This window comes from Capra hircus, chromosome 22, assembly GCF_001704415.2.
Source record: "Capra hircus breed San Clemente chromosome 22, ASM170441v1, whole genome shotgun sequence".
In the NCBI taxonomy this organism is placed as follows: domain Eukaryota; kingdom Metazoa; phylum Chordata; class Mammalia; order Artiodactyla; family Bovidae; genus Capra; species Capra hircus.
The window spans coordinates 53,740,773-53,761,542 of NC_030829.1; the positions used below are offsets into that span (position 1 = coordinate 53,740,773).

The 20,770-nt window shown below is 48.9% G+C and overlaps 1 protein-coding gene across 2 annotated transcripts in view; it reads right to left on the bottom strand.

The window, feature by feature from the left end:
- The window catches only part of LARS2 (leucyl-tRNA synthetase 2, mitochondrial), a 146,667-nt gene continuing 126,843 nt past the window's right edge, over positions 947–20,770 (bottom strand). Inside the window, exons 19-22 of one of the 2 annotated variants that reach the window (XM_005696049.3) lie at positions 19,220–19,297; positions 18,214–18,325; positions 7,673–7,800; positions 947–2,497 (exon numbers count right to left, since the gene is read on the bottom strand). In XM_005696049.3, the coding sequence (XP_005696106.2) occupies positions 2,318–2,497; positions 7,673–7,800; positions 18,214–18,325; positions 19,220–19,297 (498 nt within the window). In that variant the 3' untranslated portion in view covers positions 947–2,317. The remainder of the gene's footprint in view (positions 2,498–7,672; positions 7,801–18,213; positions 18,326–19,219; positions 19,298–20,770) is intronic. The other variant, XM_005696050.3, reaches the window with a different exon arrangement.

Below are 20,770 nucleotides of genomic sequence, written 5' to 3' on the forward strand. Positions count from 1 at the left end.
AATAAAGGGATCCCTGCCCTCATCTTACTGACAGACTCAAGATCACTTAGCTTACTTTAGGAGTAAACAAGACAATGAGGCAAATGCACTTACTCCCCTCCTTGAACCAAAGGTAGATCCTCATGTTTGCTTGTAGTGAACCTGAATTTGTTGGGACATGCCATAGGATTTGGTGCACTCAGGCCAGCTCTGGGAACATCTTAAATACCTGCTCCAGAGTTCTGGCCCCTGCCTTCCCTTCCAGTCCAAGTCTTTCCTGACTTTGTTTCGCTGTGCTTTGGTCCTGGACCAAATTCATCCCAGTTAAGCTGAAGGTCAGGGAGAGAAAGGACTAGTTAGACATTATGGTTCAAATGAATCAATTAATCCAGTGGTTCTCAAACTTAGCTGGCCATTAGAATCACCTGTGGAACACCTGTGTTGCCTCCCCTTGCAGCTCAGACTGTAAAGAATCTGCCTGCAATTCAGGAGACCTGAGTTCCTGGGTTAGGAAGATCCCCTGGAGAAGGGAATGGCTACTCACTCCAGTACTCTTGCCCAGAGAATTCCATGGGCAGAAGAGCCTGGCGGGCTATGGTCCAAGGGGTCGCAAAGAGTCGGACATGACTGAACAACTAACAATCAACAATCAGTCAAGTGTGGAGATTCTATTAATAAGATCCCTGATGCCCAAGTGCACTTGAGATCAGTTATACCAGGATTTCTGGGCATGGGGACCAGGCAGAGTATTAAGCTTGAGCCAAGTGACTGAGCTGCTGTTTCTGAGTCAGTACTGTCTACCATGGTTGGTAAGTTTCCCATGCATCCCACTTTATAACAGTCCACATGGAGTCAGGCACATAGCCAGTGCTTCAGAGAATAACAGAATAACTCAGTGTGTTCCTGATTAACTCCTAGAATTGGAATATGGTGACTATTCCAGGATCACACATTTGTCCCGAAGTCATACATGACAAACATTTTATTCCATTAAAAAAAAACTCATCTGTTAACTGCTGAACTGCAGGGGACCACATTTGAGCCAACTTCAGAAAAAGGCATCAGGGAACAAATACAGATTTTCAGCATCACAACATGTCTGGATTCTCCTCCCCTCCACATATTAAACAGTACTCAGTGGATTGAGGCCAGTTCTGTTAAGAGCACCTAACCTCTGACTTCACCAAAACCCAGGATCACCCTAACACACATCACATGGGGGTCTTCCTGGCAGCCAGCTGCTGCGGCTGGAGCACAGAAGGCAACACCCGGATGGCACCAGCCCCCCACCCCCACCGGCGGTAGGCTCGTTCTTCCTTACAACAGGCTCTGGGGGGCCACACCCAGGGTGGCACTGCCATCTGGGGCGCACATGAGCAGACGCCCTGTTAGCTGTGGTGGGCTCTGAGATGGGTTCCGGCCAGGCTGGAAGCAGCTTGGTTCCACTTCACTTCCCAGCAAACGTGACACCCTGAGGGGGCAGTCGGGAGGGGCTGCTCCCCATTCAGTGCCAAGCAGTGCTTCACCCGAGGGCCTGAAGATCGGCATCAGAGCAGGCCGGGCAGGTGGGTCCAGCTGAGCCTGGGTGGAAACAGCCAGCCAGGCAGGGCTGAGGAGCCGGGGTGCAGGCCGCCAGACTAGCCCTGCTTGCCTCTTGATTCCCAGCGATTTCTCTTCGTCTTCTTTTTGGCTGTGCCAGCCATGCAGGATCTTAGTTTCCCGACTAGGGATCGAACCAGGGTCCAGAGCAGTGAAAGTCCAAACCACCAGATGGCCAGGGAATTCCTTCAAGCGACTTCTGAAGACGCCAGTGTCCATGCCGCACGTGGATATCTGGATCCAGCCTGCAGGCAGGAGACTCTCTGCCATGAGGCTGAGGCTCCATCATCGATCAACAGTGACTGCTCGAGCTGCTCCTGAGCCCCCCGACATCCTCGGTGTAGCCTCACGCTCCTCAGACCCGCTGAAGGCAGTGCAGTTTCTGGGGTCCAGAGGCGCCCAGGCTGCTAGAGAGGCTTCATGTTCAGGCTCATCTGCTTCTCTTTTCACCTTGCTGCTCCCACCCGGCCAAATCTCTGGGGGCTTCACATGGGGCTAGATGCTTCCCTCACCTGCAATGGCGGAGGTATGTGCTCCCCACCCCACTTCACTCATATTTCTCCGCTGCCCCTACCCACCCTCACCCCAGCACCAGATCACACTGCAGAGGTGCCCTGCGGATGCCAGCCCATCAGAATGCCAAGGCAGACATTCAAGACACTGGGCTTTTCCCTGAGCCGGGGCCCCAGACTCCTTCCTTCGCCCCAGACCTGGAGGAGGGGCCGCAGTGGGCCTGCAGTCACTCCTGCACCAGGAAGTTGATGAGGGCGGTGCGCGGAGAGAGGAAGGCCTTCTTGATGCTTCGCCCCTGTAAGAGCCTGACACCCAACTCGCTCTGGAGAACCAGTTCGTGGACTTTGTCCTGGTCCTGGGCGACATTCTGGGGCACGGGGACTTTGCCGCAGGCTTTGTTGTTGATCTGAGAAGGCGAAGAGAGACAACCCATGAGGAAAGCCTGGGGGTGTAGGCAGCCTGACACTCACTGCCCCTAAAGGGTGTTGTTGTCTCTGTGTGGGGAGGGGGTGTGAGAAGAGAGAAAGAAAAGGTGGCACCCAGCTACCCAGAAGAGCGAAGTGTAGTGAGATGGGTGGGATTAATGCCTGAATACCGCAGAAAGGGCAGGGGTGCCACCCCGTGTTTCCTGAATGCTGCCCTCATCACACTTTGGTGGGAATTATGTCAAAAACTCTCAGCATGAGATGGTTTAGGCTGTATTCAGGAGGAGAGGGATAACTGTGTTCCTGAAGATCACATCGAGTTCAGATCCGGCTATAGGGTGTTTCATGTGGACTAATTAATTTCTGCGGAACATGGGCAACCTCCCTTCCTGATGACTGGCTCCAGAAAGGGGCGCTCACATGTGACAACCTGGAAACAGGATTCACACCACCCTAAAATGGGCCAGTACAGTTCCAGATGTTCAAGCTGGATTTAGAAAAGGCAGAGGAACCAGAGATCAAATTGTCAACATCCGCTGGATCATCAAAAAAGCAAGAGAGTTCCAGAAAAACATCTACTTTTGCTTTATTGACTACGCCAAAACCTTTGACTGTGTGGATCACCACAAACTGTGGAAAATTCTGAAAGAGATGGGAATACCAGACCACCTGACCTGCCTCCTGAAAAATCTGTATGCAGGTCAAGAAGCAACAGTTAGAACTGGACATGGAACAACAGACTGGTTCCAAATAGGAAAAGGAGTATGTCAAGGCTGTATATTGTCACCCTGCTTATTTAACTTAAATGCAGAGTACATCATGAGAAATGCTGGGCTGGATGAAGCACAAGCTGGAATCAAGATGGCCGGGAGAAATATCAATAACGGATGATACCACTCTATGGCAGAAAATGAAGAAGAACTAAAGAGCCCCTTGATGAAAGTGAAAGAGGAGAGTGAAAAAGTTGGCTTAAAACTCAACATTCAGAAAACTAAGATTCTGGCATCTGGTCCCATCACTTCATGGCAAATAGATGGGGAAACAGTGGAAACAGTGACAGACTTTATATTTTTTGGCTCCAAAATCACTGCAGATGGTGACTGCAGCCACGAAATTAAAAGATGCTTGCTCCTTAGAAGAAAAGCTATGACAAACCTAGACAGCATATTGAAAAGCAGAGACATTACTTTACTAACAAAGGTCTGTCTAGTCAAAGCTAAGGTTTTTCCAGTGGTCATATATGGATGTGAGAGTTGGACTCTAAAGAAAGCTGAGCGCCAAAGAATTGATGCTTTTGAACTGTGGTGTTGGAGAAGACTCTTGAGAGTCCCTTGGACTGCAAAGAGATCCAGCCAGTTCATCCTAAAGGAAATCAGTCCTGAATATTCATTGGAAGGACTGATGCTGAAGCTACAATACTTTGGCCACCTGAGCAAAAAACTGACTCACTGGAAAAGACGCTGATGCTGGGCTAGATTGAAGGCAGTAGGAGAAGGGGACAACAGAGGATGAAATGGTTGGATGGCATCACTGACGCAATGGACATGAGTTTTGAGTAGGCTCTGGGAGTTGGTGATGGACAGGGAAGCCTGGTATGCTGTAGTCCATGGGGTCGCAAAGAGTTGGACATGACTGAGTGACTGAACTGAACAGTTCTAGATACCAGTGGCATTATTCACTGAATGCTGGTTCAATGATTTGATGTGAAGGTTAAATTTCACATCAAATATGAACTGATATTGTTGCTAAGGAAAGTGACATGTGATCCAGATGGCTTCTGAACAGCTTCCTCTGTCCCAGCGGCTCCTGTCAGAATGCTTACGTTTCTTTCCTGAATGCTCCAGTTTTTAACTTGGAAAATAAAGTCACTGTATTATGAAAAATTACCGGGAAGTACTTCTGAAGTTTCAACCAAAGCATATTATCCAGGATCCCACAGTCACCCATTTATCTTTTCAGATTTCTATAGAACTTAGTGGCATTTTTAGAGGCTGTATTGGCCTAGATCGCTGTGCTGGGCTGTGTGTGCTAAGACACTTCAGTTGTGTCCGATTCCGCGACCCCATGGAGTAAGATCTTCCTGACTTGGATGGAACCCGCGTCTCTTCCATCGCCTGCAGTGGCAGGAGGGTTCTTTACCACTAGCGCCACCTAGAGGACGGGATGGGAGGCGGGTTCTTTACTACTCGCGCCACCTAGACGACGGCATGGGAGACAAAGAGGACATCACCTCAAACAGCGGCTGCTTGCCTTTAGGAAGGTCTCCAGGTCCCTAGCTGGTGGCCTTGCTAGCTTCAGCCCTTTGGTCTTGCCACCTCCACTTCACCACTCGGCCTGGGTCCAGGCCTCTGTGTTGTCCTCTAGGACTTTTCCAACAGCTGCCTGGGGGGCCCCTGGCGGCGAGTGCTGTCCCCCTACCCCTAAGCGCCCCATCCACTGCTCACTGACAGGAGCCCCACAGTGGCTCATGACAATAAAGACACTTGTTGTCTGAGCTCTCTCTCTGTCTCTGTGCCAGGCACCGCGCTCCACAAGCCACCTGAGAGACCCTGTCTATCCCTGTCACAGGCCCATGAGGTAGGTCACTGCCATTCCATCCCCGATTCTCAGAGGGCCAAGCTGAGGGACAGGAATGTGAAGCCACAGACCAGGTCCCCACTCCAGCCAACGCTGGAGATGGGATGACCCCCGGAGCCCCTCTCTTCCCTGCCAGCCCCCAGCTGCTCCAGATGCAGTCCAGCCCTCTCTCAAGAGTGGCCCTGCCTCTCTCCAGCCCCTCCTCGGCTCCCCGTCCAGGGAGGGCTTCCCCCGCTGTGGCTTCTTCCCTCCACCAGGGAAAAGCTGCTCCTTTTTCAAAGCCAAGGTCACGTCCTCTTCCTCAGGACACTTTCCCCAACGCCCCAGCTGCCAGAGGCAGCGACGCCTATGCCAGCAGCGGTTACCATCTACAGAGCGAGCTACCAAGCCCCCCAAGGGACCAAGCCCTGTGCTGCCACTGTTTCCTCCTCGTGAGACGGGGCCTCGTCTGTGAAATGGGGAGAACAGCAGGCTGCTGGGCTGCTGTGCAGGATCAGTGAGTTAGTATCTGGAAAGTTCTAAGGGCAGAGCTGGCTTCTTAGTTGATGCTCACTGAGTGTTAGTGGGTTTTGTCATTAGTGCCTCTAGAAGCAGGTTAAGCACTCCTGGCGTGCTCCATTTAATTCTTGGCATAATCAGGTGAGGCAGACCCTGGATTTGCCTCCCATTTTCTAACCAAGGAAACTGAGGCTTAGAGAGATGAAGCATTTTGCAAAGTGAGGTGGTCCAAGTTCCAAGCTCTTATGTCTTAACTTGGAGGCTACACAAATTGTCAGTGTGCATGACAACGTGTGCCTCCCCAGACCGTTGCTCCTGGTGCCAGGCTCCACAGACATGAGGCGGTGCCTCTGGGCTCAGAGCACAGGGGTGCGGCTGAACTGAGTTGCGCTGGGTCACACGATCTGTGCTGCAGCTTCTATTTCTGGCCTTGGCACTCAGTGAGATCACGCGGAGACAGGCCAGCAGGCCTCAACATCCCGACCCCGAGGCTGTTGAGCTGGGTGTGCTTGCAGGGAGCCCTATGCATTTTAAATCTTGAATTTTTATTTCAATGAAAATCTAAGATTATTTTACCAATTATCAAAACTCAATTTCTTTTCCATGGTGGTTAATTTAAAATGGAAAGACATTTTCAGACTAGAACTTCAGCGTCTCAAGTTGGCATTTCTGGGACTTTCCTGGTTGGTCCAGTGGTTCAGACTCTGCAGGGGGAGTTGGTTTGATCCCTGGTCAAGGGAACTAAGATCTCACAGGCTGCAGGGTGTGGCCAAAGAAAAAAAACAGTTGCCCTTTCTCAGCTGAGCTTACAAGTATACAAGAGAATATACAAGTATACAAGAAGTATACGAGTCCTTAGAAGTATGTAAGAGAATTATTTCTTAGAAATGTTAATCAGATTAAAGAAATCGCCTCTCTGAGGCACAGGCTAGTTTTGAGGACTCTGGGAAGAAGCCTCGCCAGGCAGCCTCAGCTCCTCGCCCTCTGTGGGCAGGTGAGCAGGAGGGACATTGAGGGACTGGGTGCCAGGGGAGAGGGTGAGGACAAAGAGTGGCTGACAAGGAGCCAGTCTCCTGGGGGCTTCTGTCCTTCCCAACGTGGACCTGCCCGCAGGGCCCAGGGTTGGCAGACGCAGCAGCCGGGGACTGGCAGGCCTGGCCACCCCTCAGCCTCTGGGTGACTTGTTTGTGGCACGTTCCACAGTTTGCAATCATTTTGTCTCTATTTATCTTTTCCACCAGGCTTTAAGCTCCACGAGGGCAGGGACCTGGGTTATCGTATTTGGGTTTGGGTCCTAAGAGCCTGTGTTAAGGTAGAGGAGGTAACTGGATAATGACTGAGGAGTAAACAAATGTGGGTAAAGTGATGAGCTCTCTGAGCCTATGTCCTCAGCTTAAAAAAAAAAAATGAGGACAGTGATGCCTACCTTTCAGGGTGATGAGAGTTGGGATGTAAATCGGCTGGCCCACGTGTGGTTCAGACTAAAAGGTCCACCCCTTGTTTTCTTTCCCTCTTCAGCCACATCAGCATGTTGAAGAGACATTCGTCACAGTGGGTCTCAGATTAAGCAAACTAAAAGCATAAGGATAAACTAGAGCAGAATTACTTGCTCTATACTATAATCGACTACTTCTACGTACTTAAAATGATCAACTTTACCAAAAAAGAGATTTCATGTAGCCTTCCTGAAATACATTTTGCAGAGTGAGGGATTCCATGCCCACCACCTCACTATCACCCTACCCTTTCCAAAAGCCAAGAGCAGTTGAATGAAACCTAGAGAGCCTGAAACACAATGGGAATGAAGAAAGTTAGAACACCTAAGGCAGGACAGGTTGATTCTTTCCATGCTCTCAAAAGCTCGAGGGCCACCAGTTTTCTGCTCATAAGATTTTGGTATGTGGTGACCTCAAAACTGAAGGTGCTGGCAAAGTAAGACAGGCTGGAAGGTCGGGCAGAGAGTCGGGTGGGCTAGCAAGGCCTGGCGAGAAACCTCCAGACCCGGCCATGTGTGTGTGTAAGAGTATGTGTGTGTGTGTGTCAGATTCCCCCAGGTGTAGGGGGCCTCGGGAGGCACTCACCAGAACCGCCATCTGCACGACCTCGGGCTGCTGGAGGAACTGCAGGTCCACGGTGGGCCAGGCCTGAAGCAGCACGCTGGCGTCCCAGGCGTAGTGGGCACACAGCTTCTGTGGCACCAGCGCCAGGCCTGCAACAGGGAGACACGGAGGGTCACTGAGCACACACGGGCTCACAAGAGAAGGCTGTACAGCATCTGTCCCAACATGGCCTGCCCTGGAGCCAGCTGAGGCCCCAGGGGCCCCACCATGGCTTCCCACAGCCCACCAGGGGCCCCCAGTTCTTTCGGCCTTGCTCATCATCCCAGCTTATTTATTAAATATATTTTGGCCATAGGAGGCTAGTTTGGGGGAGAATGGATACAGTGTATATGTACGATTGAGTCCCTTTGCTGTTCAACTGAAACCACCACAATATTGTTAATCAGTCAAACCCCCAAAACAAAAACTTTAAAGTTTGGGGAAAAAAATTGTTTTTTGACTGCACCAAGCGGCATGTGGGATCCCAGCTCCCTGGCCAGGGATCGAACCTGCATCCCCTGCACTGGAAGCGTGGAGTCTTAACCACTGGACCGCCAGAGAACTACCATCCCAGTTTACAGGTAGCTTTCTTTTTCTTTTTTTTTCAATGATATCCAGAGCCATAAAGACGGGTGAACACACTGTTCTTAAGTGTGCATTTGGAAAAGTAAGGCTGCTGACTTCCCTCGGTCTCTGCAGTCCCGCTGGTGAAGGAATCCTTTGTGCGGATCCCAAAGTAACGAGCTGTGTTCGCTTCCTCTCTGGCCCAAGAATACTTGTGGTCTGAGAGGGCCTCCCACCCAGTCCTTTGACTCCTAATCCACTGGGCCAACATGCTGAGAACAGCAGAGTGCTCCTTCTGGACCTACTCAGAGGGAGCTCAACTTCTCAGCTAAAACTTCCTCTCGTGAGAGGCTCCCGCCACTTTCAAATTGGAAAGAGCTGTCCTTGGCTCAGGGTGGGTCCAACCCGAGGAAGCTGGGAGGAATGAAAGCCTCTCCAGTCTTGAGTTCCCCCGTGCTTCGCGCTGCAGCCCCCACGGCCGAGGAGGCTCAGCACCCCAGAGATGCTCACGGCCAGTGGTCTGCGGGTTAGGGCTTCAACCAGGGCCTCTCTAGCAGGGAGGGTTCAGCCTCTGAGCCTCTGCTGATAGGAGTACAGAAGATGCCCCCAAATGTGAAGGAAGTACACGGGGCAGGAAAACCGATGCCTGGGCAATTGTGGCTTGGCACTTCACCGCCGCCTCCTGGTCCTCCCAGAGGCAGGCCTTGAGCGAGTGGGCACGTACATGTGGCCAGTGTGCCCATGTGGGGGCGTTGCCATGGCAATGGCACAGCCCTCACACTGTGAGTGGTTTCTCCAGGGCTGGTAGAGATGGCGTGGCCCTTGCATTCCACGGCCCCCACCCCCACCTCTTATTATCAGCCTTGAGACCAGCAGATACATTTGAAGTTTGAGTCTGGGACAGAGGAAAGGAATCCCACCAATGCCAGTCCCGAACACTGGGCTGTGAGTTGATAATGTTTTATTTTCTTTGATGACAAAAGTGATGCATACTCCTTGCAGAAAATTTGTAAAAAGTCAACAAACAAACAAACAAACAAACGTTCACATGGATAGCATCTATAAAACTTTTTATTTTGAAAGAAAGATAGTAATGTAATGTATTGAATGAATATTTGTATGATATTGTATCCACAGAATCAAGCCAAACCACCACCTGGATCATGCTATAGACACAGTTTTGGATTCTCTTTTCTCCTACGTTTTAAACTAGTAATCAGCTTCATGGAAAATGATGACACACAATAGTATATATACTGTGGTCATAGTTTTGGCAAATGTTTACATAAACAGATAGAAAAGTTGAGGAAGAAAAACATCAGAATGCGGGGGGCGTTCTGCACCTGGACTTCTCTCTCTTCAGATGGCCCCTCCGCCCCATTCTCGACTCCTGCTCCTGCTGAAACCCCAGCAGCGGGCCTCAGACACCCTCACTCTGCCCTCCAGCAGCCCTTCCCTGTTTCCTGTCCTCACCTCTTTGCTCCATTCTGGGTAACTGCGCGAGATCCGTTTCTCAATTCTCTAATTTTCTTATCAGCTGTATCAGATGTGCTATTGAACTCATTCACAGTGTTTTATTTCCAAAGTTATGATTTTCAGTTCTTTTAAGTGCTGTGTTGTTTTCCTAATTTGCTGGACTTTTATAGCTTTTGTTAATCTTATCTTCAACTCATTCTTTTTTTTAACATATTAAACTTACTGTGCACTCTCTGACTGATAACACCAATGTCTGAAGTTTCTGTGGGTCTGATCCCTCTCTCCTTTTTTCTGTTGCCTCACTCATGCTGCCTTGTTTCCTGGTGAATTTTATGATTCTTGGCTGTGAGTTTGTATTGCTTGGAATTTACCACTGGAGTGTCTCTGACATGTCTAGGTTCTGGCTGAAAAAATGAGTATTTGTTTCTTCCATATGACTGCAGATCTATGATCTAGGACCACTTTAAAATAAATTATTAGAAAAAAAAAAGAAAAACAGCAGAATAGCAGCAAGGATTATCCGTGGGAGATATAAGTATAGGCAATCTTTCTGTTAAAAAAAAATTATAGATTTTTCTACATGGAATACTCATGACTTTTGTAATTTGAAAAGATATTTATGAACAGTGTTCCCACACTGTGACATCAGTTCAAGAATTTTCTCCTGGTTTCTTTTTAAGGTTTCATTTTGTTTTCCATTCATTCATAATTTATCTATCTGTAATTTATTTTGTGTATAACACGGAAAAAAACACATTCTTAAAAAAAATACACAGTTTTCCAAACTGGCTCCACTGAATAAAGCGTCTCTTCCCTATTGGTTTGTGATTTTTGTTTTACAAAATACTATTCTAGAGATGGGCTTCCCTGCTGGCTCAGACGGTAAACAATCTGCCTGCAATGCAGGAAACCTGAGTTCGATCCCAGGGTTGGGAAGATCCCCTGGAGAAGGGCAGGGAAACCCACTCCAGTATTCTTGCCGAAAGAATCCTCACGGACAGAGGAGCCTGGCGGGCTACAGTCCATGGGATCGCAGAGTCAGACACGACTGAGCGACTAATCACAGCACATTCTAGGGATGGTTGCAGAACTATTTACTGTGAAGATACTTAAAATGCCTGCGTGTGACGAGGTGACGAACGGGCCAGAATATGAATCAGCACACTGCCTCCTTCACTGAGAAAGTCCTGCTACCACAAATACGGGCGGTTTCACTGGAATGTGTGCTGAGCGACACGTGCGACGGGCCTGCTAAGCTCCTTACCTTGTCCTAAGCTCTGAGAGACCGTTCCCAGACCAGCCTCAGGTCTGTGGACTCTGAACAGCACTGGTGTCTGTTCTGCTGGCCCGCGCGGCTCAGTCCCCGTGCGGACGTTGCACACTTGCCGAGCGGCTGCGCTCTACTCTCTGGCACTCGTATTGCAACCCGGTGCTGCCAGATGACAGCCTGGGGGAAGGGAAGGCCCCTGGGGGCCTGAGAACCAAGTGGCGGCGGAGATGTACTCCTGCGCCCCGTCTGGGCCCTGTGCCCTGGGCTTCCCCTGCTTCTAACGAACCTGCTCTGTTTCCAACAGATGTGCCTCTTGGCCGAAGCAGAAAGGAGCTTCCTGCTGGTTCCTCAGAAGGGTTCCTATTGAGACTCATATCTAAATACAGGACAGAGGTCACAGAGGGAGATAATCAGCCCTTTATTTTAGCTGGCTGGGCCAGCATGGCTTGTCCTGTGACCCAGCTGCCATGGGCAGCGTTCCAGAGCCTCCGTACGGCAGTTGCACAGGATGCCTGGGAGACGAAAGGACCCTGGACACAAATGCTCTGCGCAGAAGCTGTTACAAATTCCACTTAAAAAAAAATGAGGAAGCCCAGCCTTCCTGGAGCAATCAGGATGCTTATTTATAGTGGTCGGCAGCCCCTGCCAGGGATTCCATATAGATGGGAGAGGGACCCCCACCCCCCATCCCTGCCCCCGTCCTGCTCAGCAGGGAGGAACAGAAACTCTTGACCCCAGGCTCTACGCCATGTTTTTGCCTTCCTGCTCTCTTTAGGAAACTAAAAATACTGACTATTTGCATGGCAAATACAATGCTTTCTTTACGTGACACAGGTCAGGCCGGGAGCTGGTGTTTGGGAAGCACACAGAGAAAGTCTGAACACGGGCTGGGAAGCGGCAAGGCTCTGATACACAGGCCACCAGCTGTCGCTCTCAGCCCACCCTCTTCCTGCCCCTCCCTGGAGAGCTGCTGTTGCTGACCTTCCTGTGCAAGAACCAAAGTGACCCTCTTCTCCCGCTCCGAGAGCTGGTGGGATCGCCACGCCACCATGGCACCTGGAGCGAGAGCAGGTGGTCGTGGTGTCTGTGGATGGCAGGCCTCCCCTGATGACCAGTTTCACGCCTATCTCCACTCCACCCCAATCCTCATCACACACAGGGGAGGCCTGGAGCCTGGGTCCCCACCACGGCCCATCCAGCCCAGGTACTGCCAAGGAAATGGACAGGGAGAGACGCTGCTTCACACTAGCCTTTACCCACAGGAAGTGTTCTGGCGACGCTGGCTCAGCAGTAAAGAGTCTGCCTGCCGATGCAGGAGCCACAGGTTCGATTCCTGGGTTGGGAAGAGCTCCAGGAGAAGGAGGAAATGACAACCAACTCCAATTTTCTTGCCTGGGAAATCCCATGGCCCGAGGAGCCTGGTGGGTTATAGTCCATGGAGTCAGAAAAGAGTTGGATATGACTCAGTGGCTAAACAATGACAAAATAACGTGGAAACAGCATGCATCAGTGCAGTTCAGTCGCTCAGTCGTGTCCGACTCTCTGTGACCCCATGAATCGCAGCACGCCAGGCCTCCCTGTCCATCACCAACTCCCGGAGTTCACTCACACTCACGTCCATCGAGTCAGTGATGCCATCCAGCCATCTCATCCTCTGTCGTCCCCTTCTCCTCCTGCCCCCAATCCCTCCCAGCATCAGAGTCTTTTCCAATGAGTCAACTCTTCGCATGAGGTGGCCAAAGTACTGGAGTTTCAGCTTTAGCATCAGTCCTTCCAATGAACACCCAGGACTGATCTCCTTTAGGACGGACTGGTTGGATCTCCTTGCAGTCCAAGGGACTCTCAAGAGTCTTCTCCAACACCACAGTTCAAAAGCATCAATTCTTAGGCGCTCAGCTTTCTTCACAGTCCAACTCTCACATCCATACATCACCACTGGAAAAACCATAGCCTTGACTAAACGGACCTTTGTTGGCAAAGTAACGTCTCTGCTTTTCAATATGCTGTCTAGGTTGGTCATAACTTTTCTTCCAAGGAGTAAACGTCTTTTAATTTCATGGCTGCAGTCACCATCTGCAGTGATTTTGGAGCCCCCCAAAATAGAGTCAGCCACTGCTTCCACTGTTTCCCCATCTATTTCCCATGAAGTAACAGGACCAGATGCCATGATATTCGTTTTCTGAATGTTGAGTTTTAAGCCAACTTTTTCACTCTCCTCTTTCACTTTCATCAAGAGGCTTTTTCATGTATAAAACCATTGGAACATCAGCAGATATCTTACTGTCCCTTATAAGTATCACACACACACTTCTAGATGATTTGTGGATTTGCAGGTTTGTTTTTTGGCCTTTCTGAGTGGCTTGCAGAATCTTAATTCCTCAGCCAGGGACTGAACCTGTGCCCTTTGCAGTGAAAGCTTAGAGTCCTAACCACTGGACCGCCAGGAAAGTCCCAAGATTTGCAGTTTTGTTGAAATTAATGAATACAGCCTATATGCACAGCAAAACAATACAGCTACAGTATTTTACCACCATTTTTACAAAGAAAAAAATCTGTGGTGGTAGACTATACTTCAAGATCATGAGTTACTTGAGAAACTTAAGGGAGGCAATGGGTCACTGTGCTGTGACCCTCATAATTAAGATGCTGATGGAAGACTCAGAGACAGCAAGAGGTAGAAGCAAGACGCAAAAACCAAGGTAGAAAAGTCACTGTTGAACTGTAAAAATGGCCAGAGAAACAGAAATGGGAGGTCTTATCACCACATTTTAAGTAGCTTATATTTGGCTAATTTTAAAGTAGCACACACACACCCCCACACACAAGACAAAGAGGAGAAATCACTCAAATGCCCATCAATAGATGACTGTTTAAAAACTGACAGAATATTCACTGGGTAAGACACCATGAAGCTGTTAAAAAAGAACAGGGTCAGCCTGTAAGTATTGATATAGAACTACGCTACACAACACTCAATACGGTAAGGGAGAACAATTCCACATACGCGTATGGAGCTCTGACAATTCGACTGTCAAACTCAGCAGTGGAGGTGCTTGCGGAGAACAAATGAGCGTGGGGTGAGGATGCAAGAGAACCCAGGACGCACGCTTTGTAAGAGTTGAGGGTTTTACATTATGTGTGTAGATGTAATTTTCAAGGAAAACTCTAGGATTTGCTTTGCTTTAGGGAGCCCAGAGGGGAAACCTTGTGTCCTTTGTCTGGAAACAGTGTCAGAGACTCCAAACATGCAAAATTTCCCTAACACCTTCGTGGACAGGACAATTTTCTATGATCGTAAACAAAAGATAACTGTAAATTCACATGTGGTCTCCTGACCTTCTCAGATCCACAGCGTCAGGAAGGAAAAAAAGATTTCCTCATCCTGTTAACGTGCGCACACTGCCAAGACACTGGTTCCATTTCCCACTGAAGGTCTCCACCGACTCTTTAGATGATGGGTAGAGGGCATTATTAGGCTATCAAGTACTCTGGGTTTCTCTAAAGGTTTTCTTTTATCCAGAGCCACAATGGCCATTTTGCCCGTGGACCCCGAATGGCCCTCAAAAGACAGATCTCAAATCTGCTGTCCTTTGGGGAGGATCTCTTCCATGAAAACGTGCTTTCCTGGGGAACTCTGGGAAATGGTAATTTCTGAACAACCCACCCTCACTGGCCATATTCCCACTGTAGTAACTGTGCGGTTAACTAAGATGCAGCTGGGAAGTCAGCTGTATGAAAGCTGTTTTCATTTATTTATGCGGCTGCGCTGGGTCTCAGTTGCAGCATGCAGGATTTTCTGTTGCTGCTGTTGCAGCACGCGGGTTCTTTAGTTGAGGCATGTGAACTCTTCGTTACATCATGCGGGATCCAGTTCCCTGACCAGGGATTGAACCCGGACTCCTTGCATTGGGAGCGTGGAGTCTTACCCACTAGACCACAGGGAAGTCCTGAAAGCTATGTTTATTTAGAATAAAGTCCCAGAGCCTTGAGAGAAGAGAGACTGACAGTGTGGGACGACGGCAATCATGTCCCCTCACAACACGGTGCTTCTACTTGCAGAGGACGCACTCCTGTAACACTGGCCCTTGCCGGACGCTGGGAGAGGCCGGAAGCGGTCAGGTCCCCACCGTCTGCAGAAGGCACCAGACAAAGACCCGCGAGCTAATGGCCAGGGTGCCGGGCCTGGGGTGCGGGACTCCTCACCTGACTGTGTCACAGCCCCGCTTCCCATTCGGAGGAGCCACACACTCACACACTCACGTGCAGAGCCACTGCTTCTTTAAATGCTTGAGGGATGGCCTTTCAAGGGAATGAACACAGACTGCAATGCCCGCAGCTCGGAATGCCCTCCCCAGCTTTCCCACCAATGTCTAGAACAGAGTCTGGCACAAAATACACGCTCAATCAGTGTTCAAGGAATGACTGAATGAGACCAGTTAGGAAAACTCAGATTCAACCTAGACCCACTCCTCCTTATAACACAGCTCACAAAACCCACTGGTGTCCTATGTAGAGAAAAACACAGAGCCAAATTTGAAACGGGCTAGTTTCTATGACACAGCTTTAGTGTGTGTCCTTCAGGAGAGCCTGCCACACAACCGAAAAACACACTAGCAGGGTACTACCGCAGTGTACACCTCTGGAAAGACCTGCCGGGAGGGGACAGGACCCTGGAGACAGCAGGCCCTCCTGCCACCCTCCCAATCCTGGCCCTAAAACAGAGACTGGAGGGGCACACAAGGAGGGCGTTTCTGAAAACCCTATTTACATCAGTCCGTCCTGGGAGAAATGAATGAAGGAGGCAGTCAGATAATATGGGACTGAAATGATGCTAAGAGGGAGCGATGTATGTATTCCAGGGTGAGAGTGAACACATTTATTACAAATTAGATAAGCTTTGTTTTATAAGAAGAGAAGAGTAGGGAAGAATTAACAGTGTACCACTTAAAAGACTTAATGTGATCACCAACTCTAAATGAAAGAGGCGTCTTTCCTGTCTACGGAGATAATGAAAGGGTGTACAAGCTAATGCAATATGGCAGCAGCCTGGCAGGGCCTAATACCACCCTCCCTTTGGGGCATTCTGTCTATTCAGCAAAGAACGGGCGGGTGTTCTTGTCCTGTGTGGTGTGTTCCAAAGCACAGAAGCAACTCAATTCACTTGGTGAAGGCAGTGAAACCCTCATTTCCGAACCTGACGAGGCACACTGAGGAAAAGCTGGTTTCTCCTAGGAGAATAATTGCAAAATTCTAAATGAAACACTAGCAGATAGAATTTATAGAACGTTGAAGGTTTACTACCCCATGGACAAGGTAAATTAATCCCTCAATAGCCTATTACGCAATCCATTAATTGGACATAAGTCATATCATCAGGGCAAAGGGGAAAATTAAAAGCAAAGGCTATAAAACCTCAACAACTGAAGAATGGACGTTAAGTAAAATCTACCTCCCTTTCCTAAGGTGAGTTCTGGTAAACAAGGCTAGAGGGCCGCTTCCTTAGCATGACAGGGAATATCTACCCTAACCAGCAGTCAGCAGCAAGCCTCACAGGGAAACATGTTCCACTGAAATCTGGAAATGAGAGAAGACTGGCTGCCACCAGTATTCTTTAACATAACACGTGGTTTTCTAAGCAGTATATTAAAGAAAGTAAACAGACACAAGAGCATAACTGTTGGAAAGGAGAAAACTTAGGCTTACTTGTTGGTCACAGACTCCTAGAAAATCCAAGAGGATTCTACCCCTAAATGAAGGAAGAGTGATTGATAGGGAATCTGGTTCAGTTCAGTTCAGTCGCTTAGTCGTGTCTGACTCTTTGCGACCCCATGAATCGCAGCATGCCAGGCCTCCCTGTCCATCACCATCTCCCGGAGTTCACTCAGACTCACGTCCATTGAGTCCGTGATGCCATCCAGCCATCTCATCCTCGGTCGTCCCGTTCTCCTCCTGCCCTCAATCCCTCTCAGTATCTGAGTCTTTTCCAATGAGTCAGCTCTTCGCATGAGGTGGCCAAAGTACTGGAGCTTCAGCTTTAGCATCATTCCTTCCAAGGAAATCCCAGGGTTGATCTCCTTCAGAATGGACTGGTTGGATCTCCTTGCAGTCCAAGGGACTCTCAAGAGTCTTTTCCAACACCACAGTTCAAAAGCATCAATTCTTCGGCGCTCAGCCTTCTTCACAGTCCAACTCTCACATCCATACATGACTCTTGGAAAAACGATAGCCTTGACTAGACGGACCTTTGTTGGCAAAGTAATGTCTCTGCTTTTGAATCTGGTTACAAGTGAGTAAATAATTACTAAAATCATATGCCAGCTATTACAGTCAAAAATTATAAGAGAGAGAAAAGATTCCAGCTAGAATAAAAAAAATAAAATGAGCTATGGCAAGATGTTGGGAAAGACTGAAGGCAGGAGGAGAAGGGGATGACAGAGGATAAGATGGTTGGATGATATCACTGACTCAATGGACACGAGTTTGAGCAAGCTCCAGGAGTTGGTGATGGACAGGGAGGCCTGGCATGCTGCCATTCATGGGGCTGCAAATAGTTGGACCTGACTGAGCGACCGAACTGAACTGATGACGAGATGGAATATTTGAAAATAATCTCAAGAAATGTGTGGGATCCATATGAAGAAAATTACCAAACTTGACTGGGGGGGTGAGGGAAATCTTGAGTAAGTGGAGAGACAGACCGTGTTCTGGGATGGAAGCTTCGATGTGGTAAAGATGTGAAGCTTTCCCAGGTTACTTCCAGGCTTAAGAAAATTTCAGTCAAATATCTCAAGGAGATTTTGGGAGAACTTAACAAAATTATACTTGAGTTCTACTGAGAAGAATAAACAGGTGAGAAGAGCTAAAATAACGATGAAAAAGAAATGAATACTACTTCTCAGAAACTCCCAGATAAAAGCATAGTGTAAGCACAGCATCCCTAGGCTGCTGCCTCCTGCAAGCGCCTTTAAAACATCCTCAGAAGTCAGAGGGAACCTCTGAATACAGGGTCTGGAGAACCGGGCCCAGCACAGCCATCACGTCCTCCTGCACTGCCCCTTCTCACTTGGCTCGCATTTCCACAGAGAGGTCCCCAGGGCCGATGCCACACACTGGGCCCCACGGCTGAGGACACGAGTCCCGAATCAGGCTCAACACGCGGCTGAAGCACACGCTGGTCGGTAGTAACAGGTCAAGTGAGGCCTCCGCCACCTACCTGCCCAGAGCTCCGAGGTTACGTGAGGGGCCATGGGGGCGGCCATCACCATCAGGGCACACAGAGCATCCTCGAACTCGGGGCTGTGGAGAGCAACTCTCTGCGAAGCTTGCTGGGGGAGAGAAGAGAACAGCGGCGTAACACACCGAGGCACGCAAGATGGGCCTGGGTAAGACAGGCCACGGAGGTCCCTGAAGTCCAGAGACAAGCAGGCGGGAAGAGACTCTCTTCACATCACTTTTGTTCTAGGCAAAGAACTTTCCCTGGTGAATCACAGTATTAAAAACAGCTGGAGCAGCAACAGCAGTTGTATTATTGTTCCATTTAATTTTTTTCTGGCTGTGCCGCACAACTTGCAGGGTCTTAGTTTCCTTGTGAGGGACTGAACCTGACATGAGGCCCTCTGCCGTGGAAACACGGGGCCCTAACCACGGGACCGCCAGGAAAGCCCCGAGCAGATATATCACTGTTGACTGAGCATTTAACCGCGTCCTTGAGCTGATGCTACCTGGTTTGGGTCTCCCCACCCTTTGAGCACAGTATTGTTAGCCCATTTGACAGATGAAGCAGCTAAGGGCTACGACAGAGGTAGAGCCCTGGACACATAGTCAAGTGAGAGTTGGAGCCTAGATTAGAATGCAGGTCAGTCCTGATTCCTAACCACTGTGCTAGGTCCTGTATGTGCAGGACCAGCAGGAAGTGCAGAGACTTGCTCAAAGGTTCTGCACTGTGAAACTCCCAGGACTGGGGTCCTCCTGCCCCTCTCAAGGATCTCAGGGGTCCTCCTATTCTTTGCCAGTTCTTGCAAATACTCAGCGTCTTCCTGAGGTGAGGCTGATCAGTTAACCTAGTCACACCCGTTCACCTGCTGCACACCAAACTTTGGAAATAAAACGTCCAGAAAGGCATGGTCTCTGCCCTCTGGGAGCGGCAGGCTACCTCACCACGTGACTGGAAGCCACAACCCCCTTGGCCAGGAGCAAATGGGCACAGACTGGCCACTTACCGAGAGGGCACTGCTGAGTCCCATCAGCTGAGAAATCGCAGAGTTCAGCGAGAAGTCCTCTGTGAAATGGGCAGTCACCTATTGGTAAAAGCAGAATCGTTCACTTTGTTCAAAGTTCTGTTAGGCTTCCACACACATACACAAAAACTGAATTATCCAAAAAATGTGGAATTAAGTGCATGCCATAAAAGATACTTATAACTGTTTTCACTATCTCAAATAGTCACTATAATGCTTTATCAGCACAAAGGATTTTAAAGTCAAAGTCAGTGTTGTTTCTGCCACTCAAGACTGCTCCTCTTCCTCTATAGCTGCGACAGGGTTGGTTTCCCACAGCAGGTGCCTAAGAAAACACTGATAATTACCTGAAATGGAGGCGGGACCCACCTGATGGCCAAACAGCAAACAGGAGATGGGATAAAGGACGTCACTTCCCCACGGTCGCATGACCTTAATTCACATTGAAGATTACTGGTATATGGGGATAAGGTGAGTCTTACATTTTCAAATATAGAGTCAACTGTTAAGTCACTTCAGTCGTGTCTGACTCTGTGCAACCCCACAGACGGCAGCCCATCAGGCTCCCTCGTGCCTGGGATTCTCCAGGCAAGAACACTGGAGTGGGTTGCCATTTCCTTCTCCAGTGCATGAAAGTGAAAAGTGAAAGTGAAGTCACTCAGTCCTGTCCGACTCTTAGCGACCCCATGGACTGCAGCCCACCAGGCTCCTCCGTCCATGGGATTTTCCAGGCAAGAGTACTGGAGTGGGGTGCCATCGCCTTCTCCAGTAGAGTCAACACAAGAACACAAATACTACTTGTCAGCTTTTTCTTATTGGCATGCTTTTCAATTTTGACCATGGGTAAGGATACAGAAAACGAACACATCCTTAAGATGTCAAGAGTTTCCAGCTTGTTGAAATAACCCAATTCTATTATCTGACAGAAGAGAAGAATTTGCCAAATTCAAAGAGAAAGTATGCGATAAGCAGACAATCATTCAAGCAGCACTCAGATGGCTAAAGTCAATTCCATGAGCTCTGTTTCTCTACAGCATGGTATAGAGGATGGAAATGAAGCTGAAGAAGTGTCACTAAATGGGACCATGCTGGAGCCGGGGCCACTGCAGTCCACTCAAACCAGAGGAAAAGCTCAGCTCCTTCAGTGTCCTCCATTACCAGAGTCCAGAGAAGTGACCTCGGCTGCCTTTCTAAGTTTGAATCAGCACATCTTAAAAAAAAAGAAAACATTCAGGCTAAGGGGAATTTGGGGTATCTGGTGCCCATTCAAAAGTGGCTTCAGACTTCCTAAGTGCTTTCTTTCAAAGACATATGACATTTCTCCACAAAGTTCTTAAAAAGGTGAATGTCATGGTATTACAGCAGACTTCCAGATGAACAATTTACAGGGATGTTATCAATGAAGAATCTTTAAAAATGATTTAGACAATAATATGCTATTCTCTAAGAAGATAAGCCATTAATTTATTTGCAAAATTCATTCCAGAATAACTTACACAAATACTGTGTAACAAAGTTTGAGTGGAAAAGTCT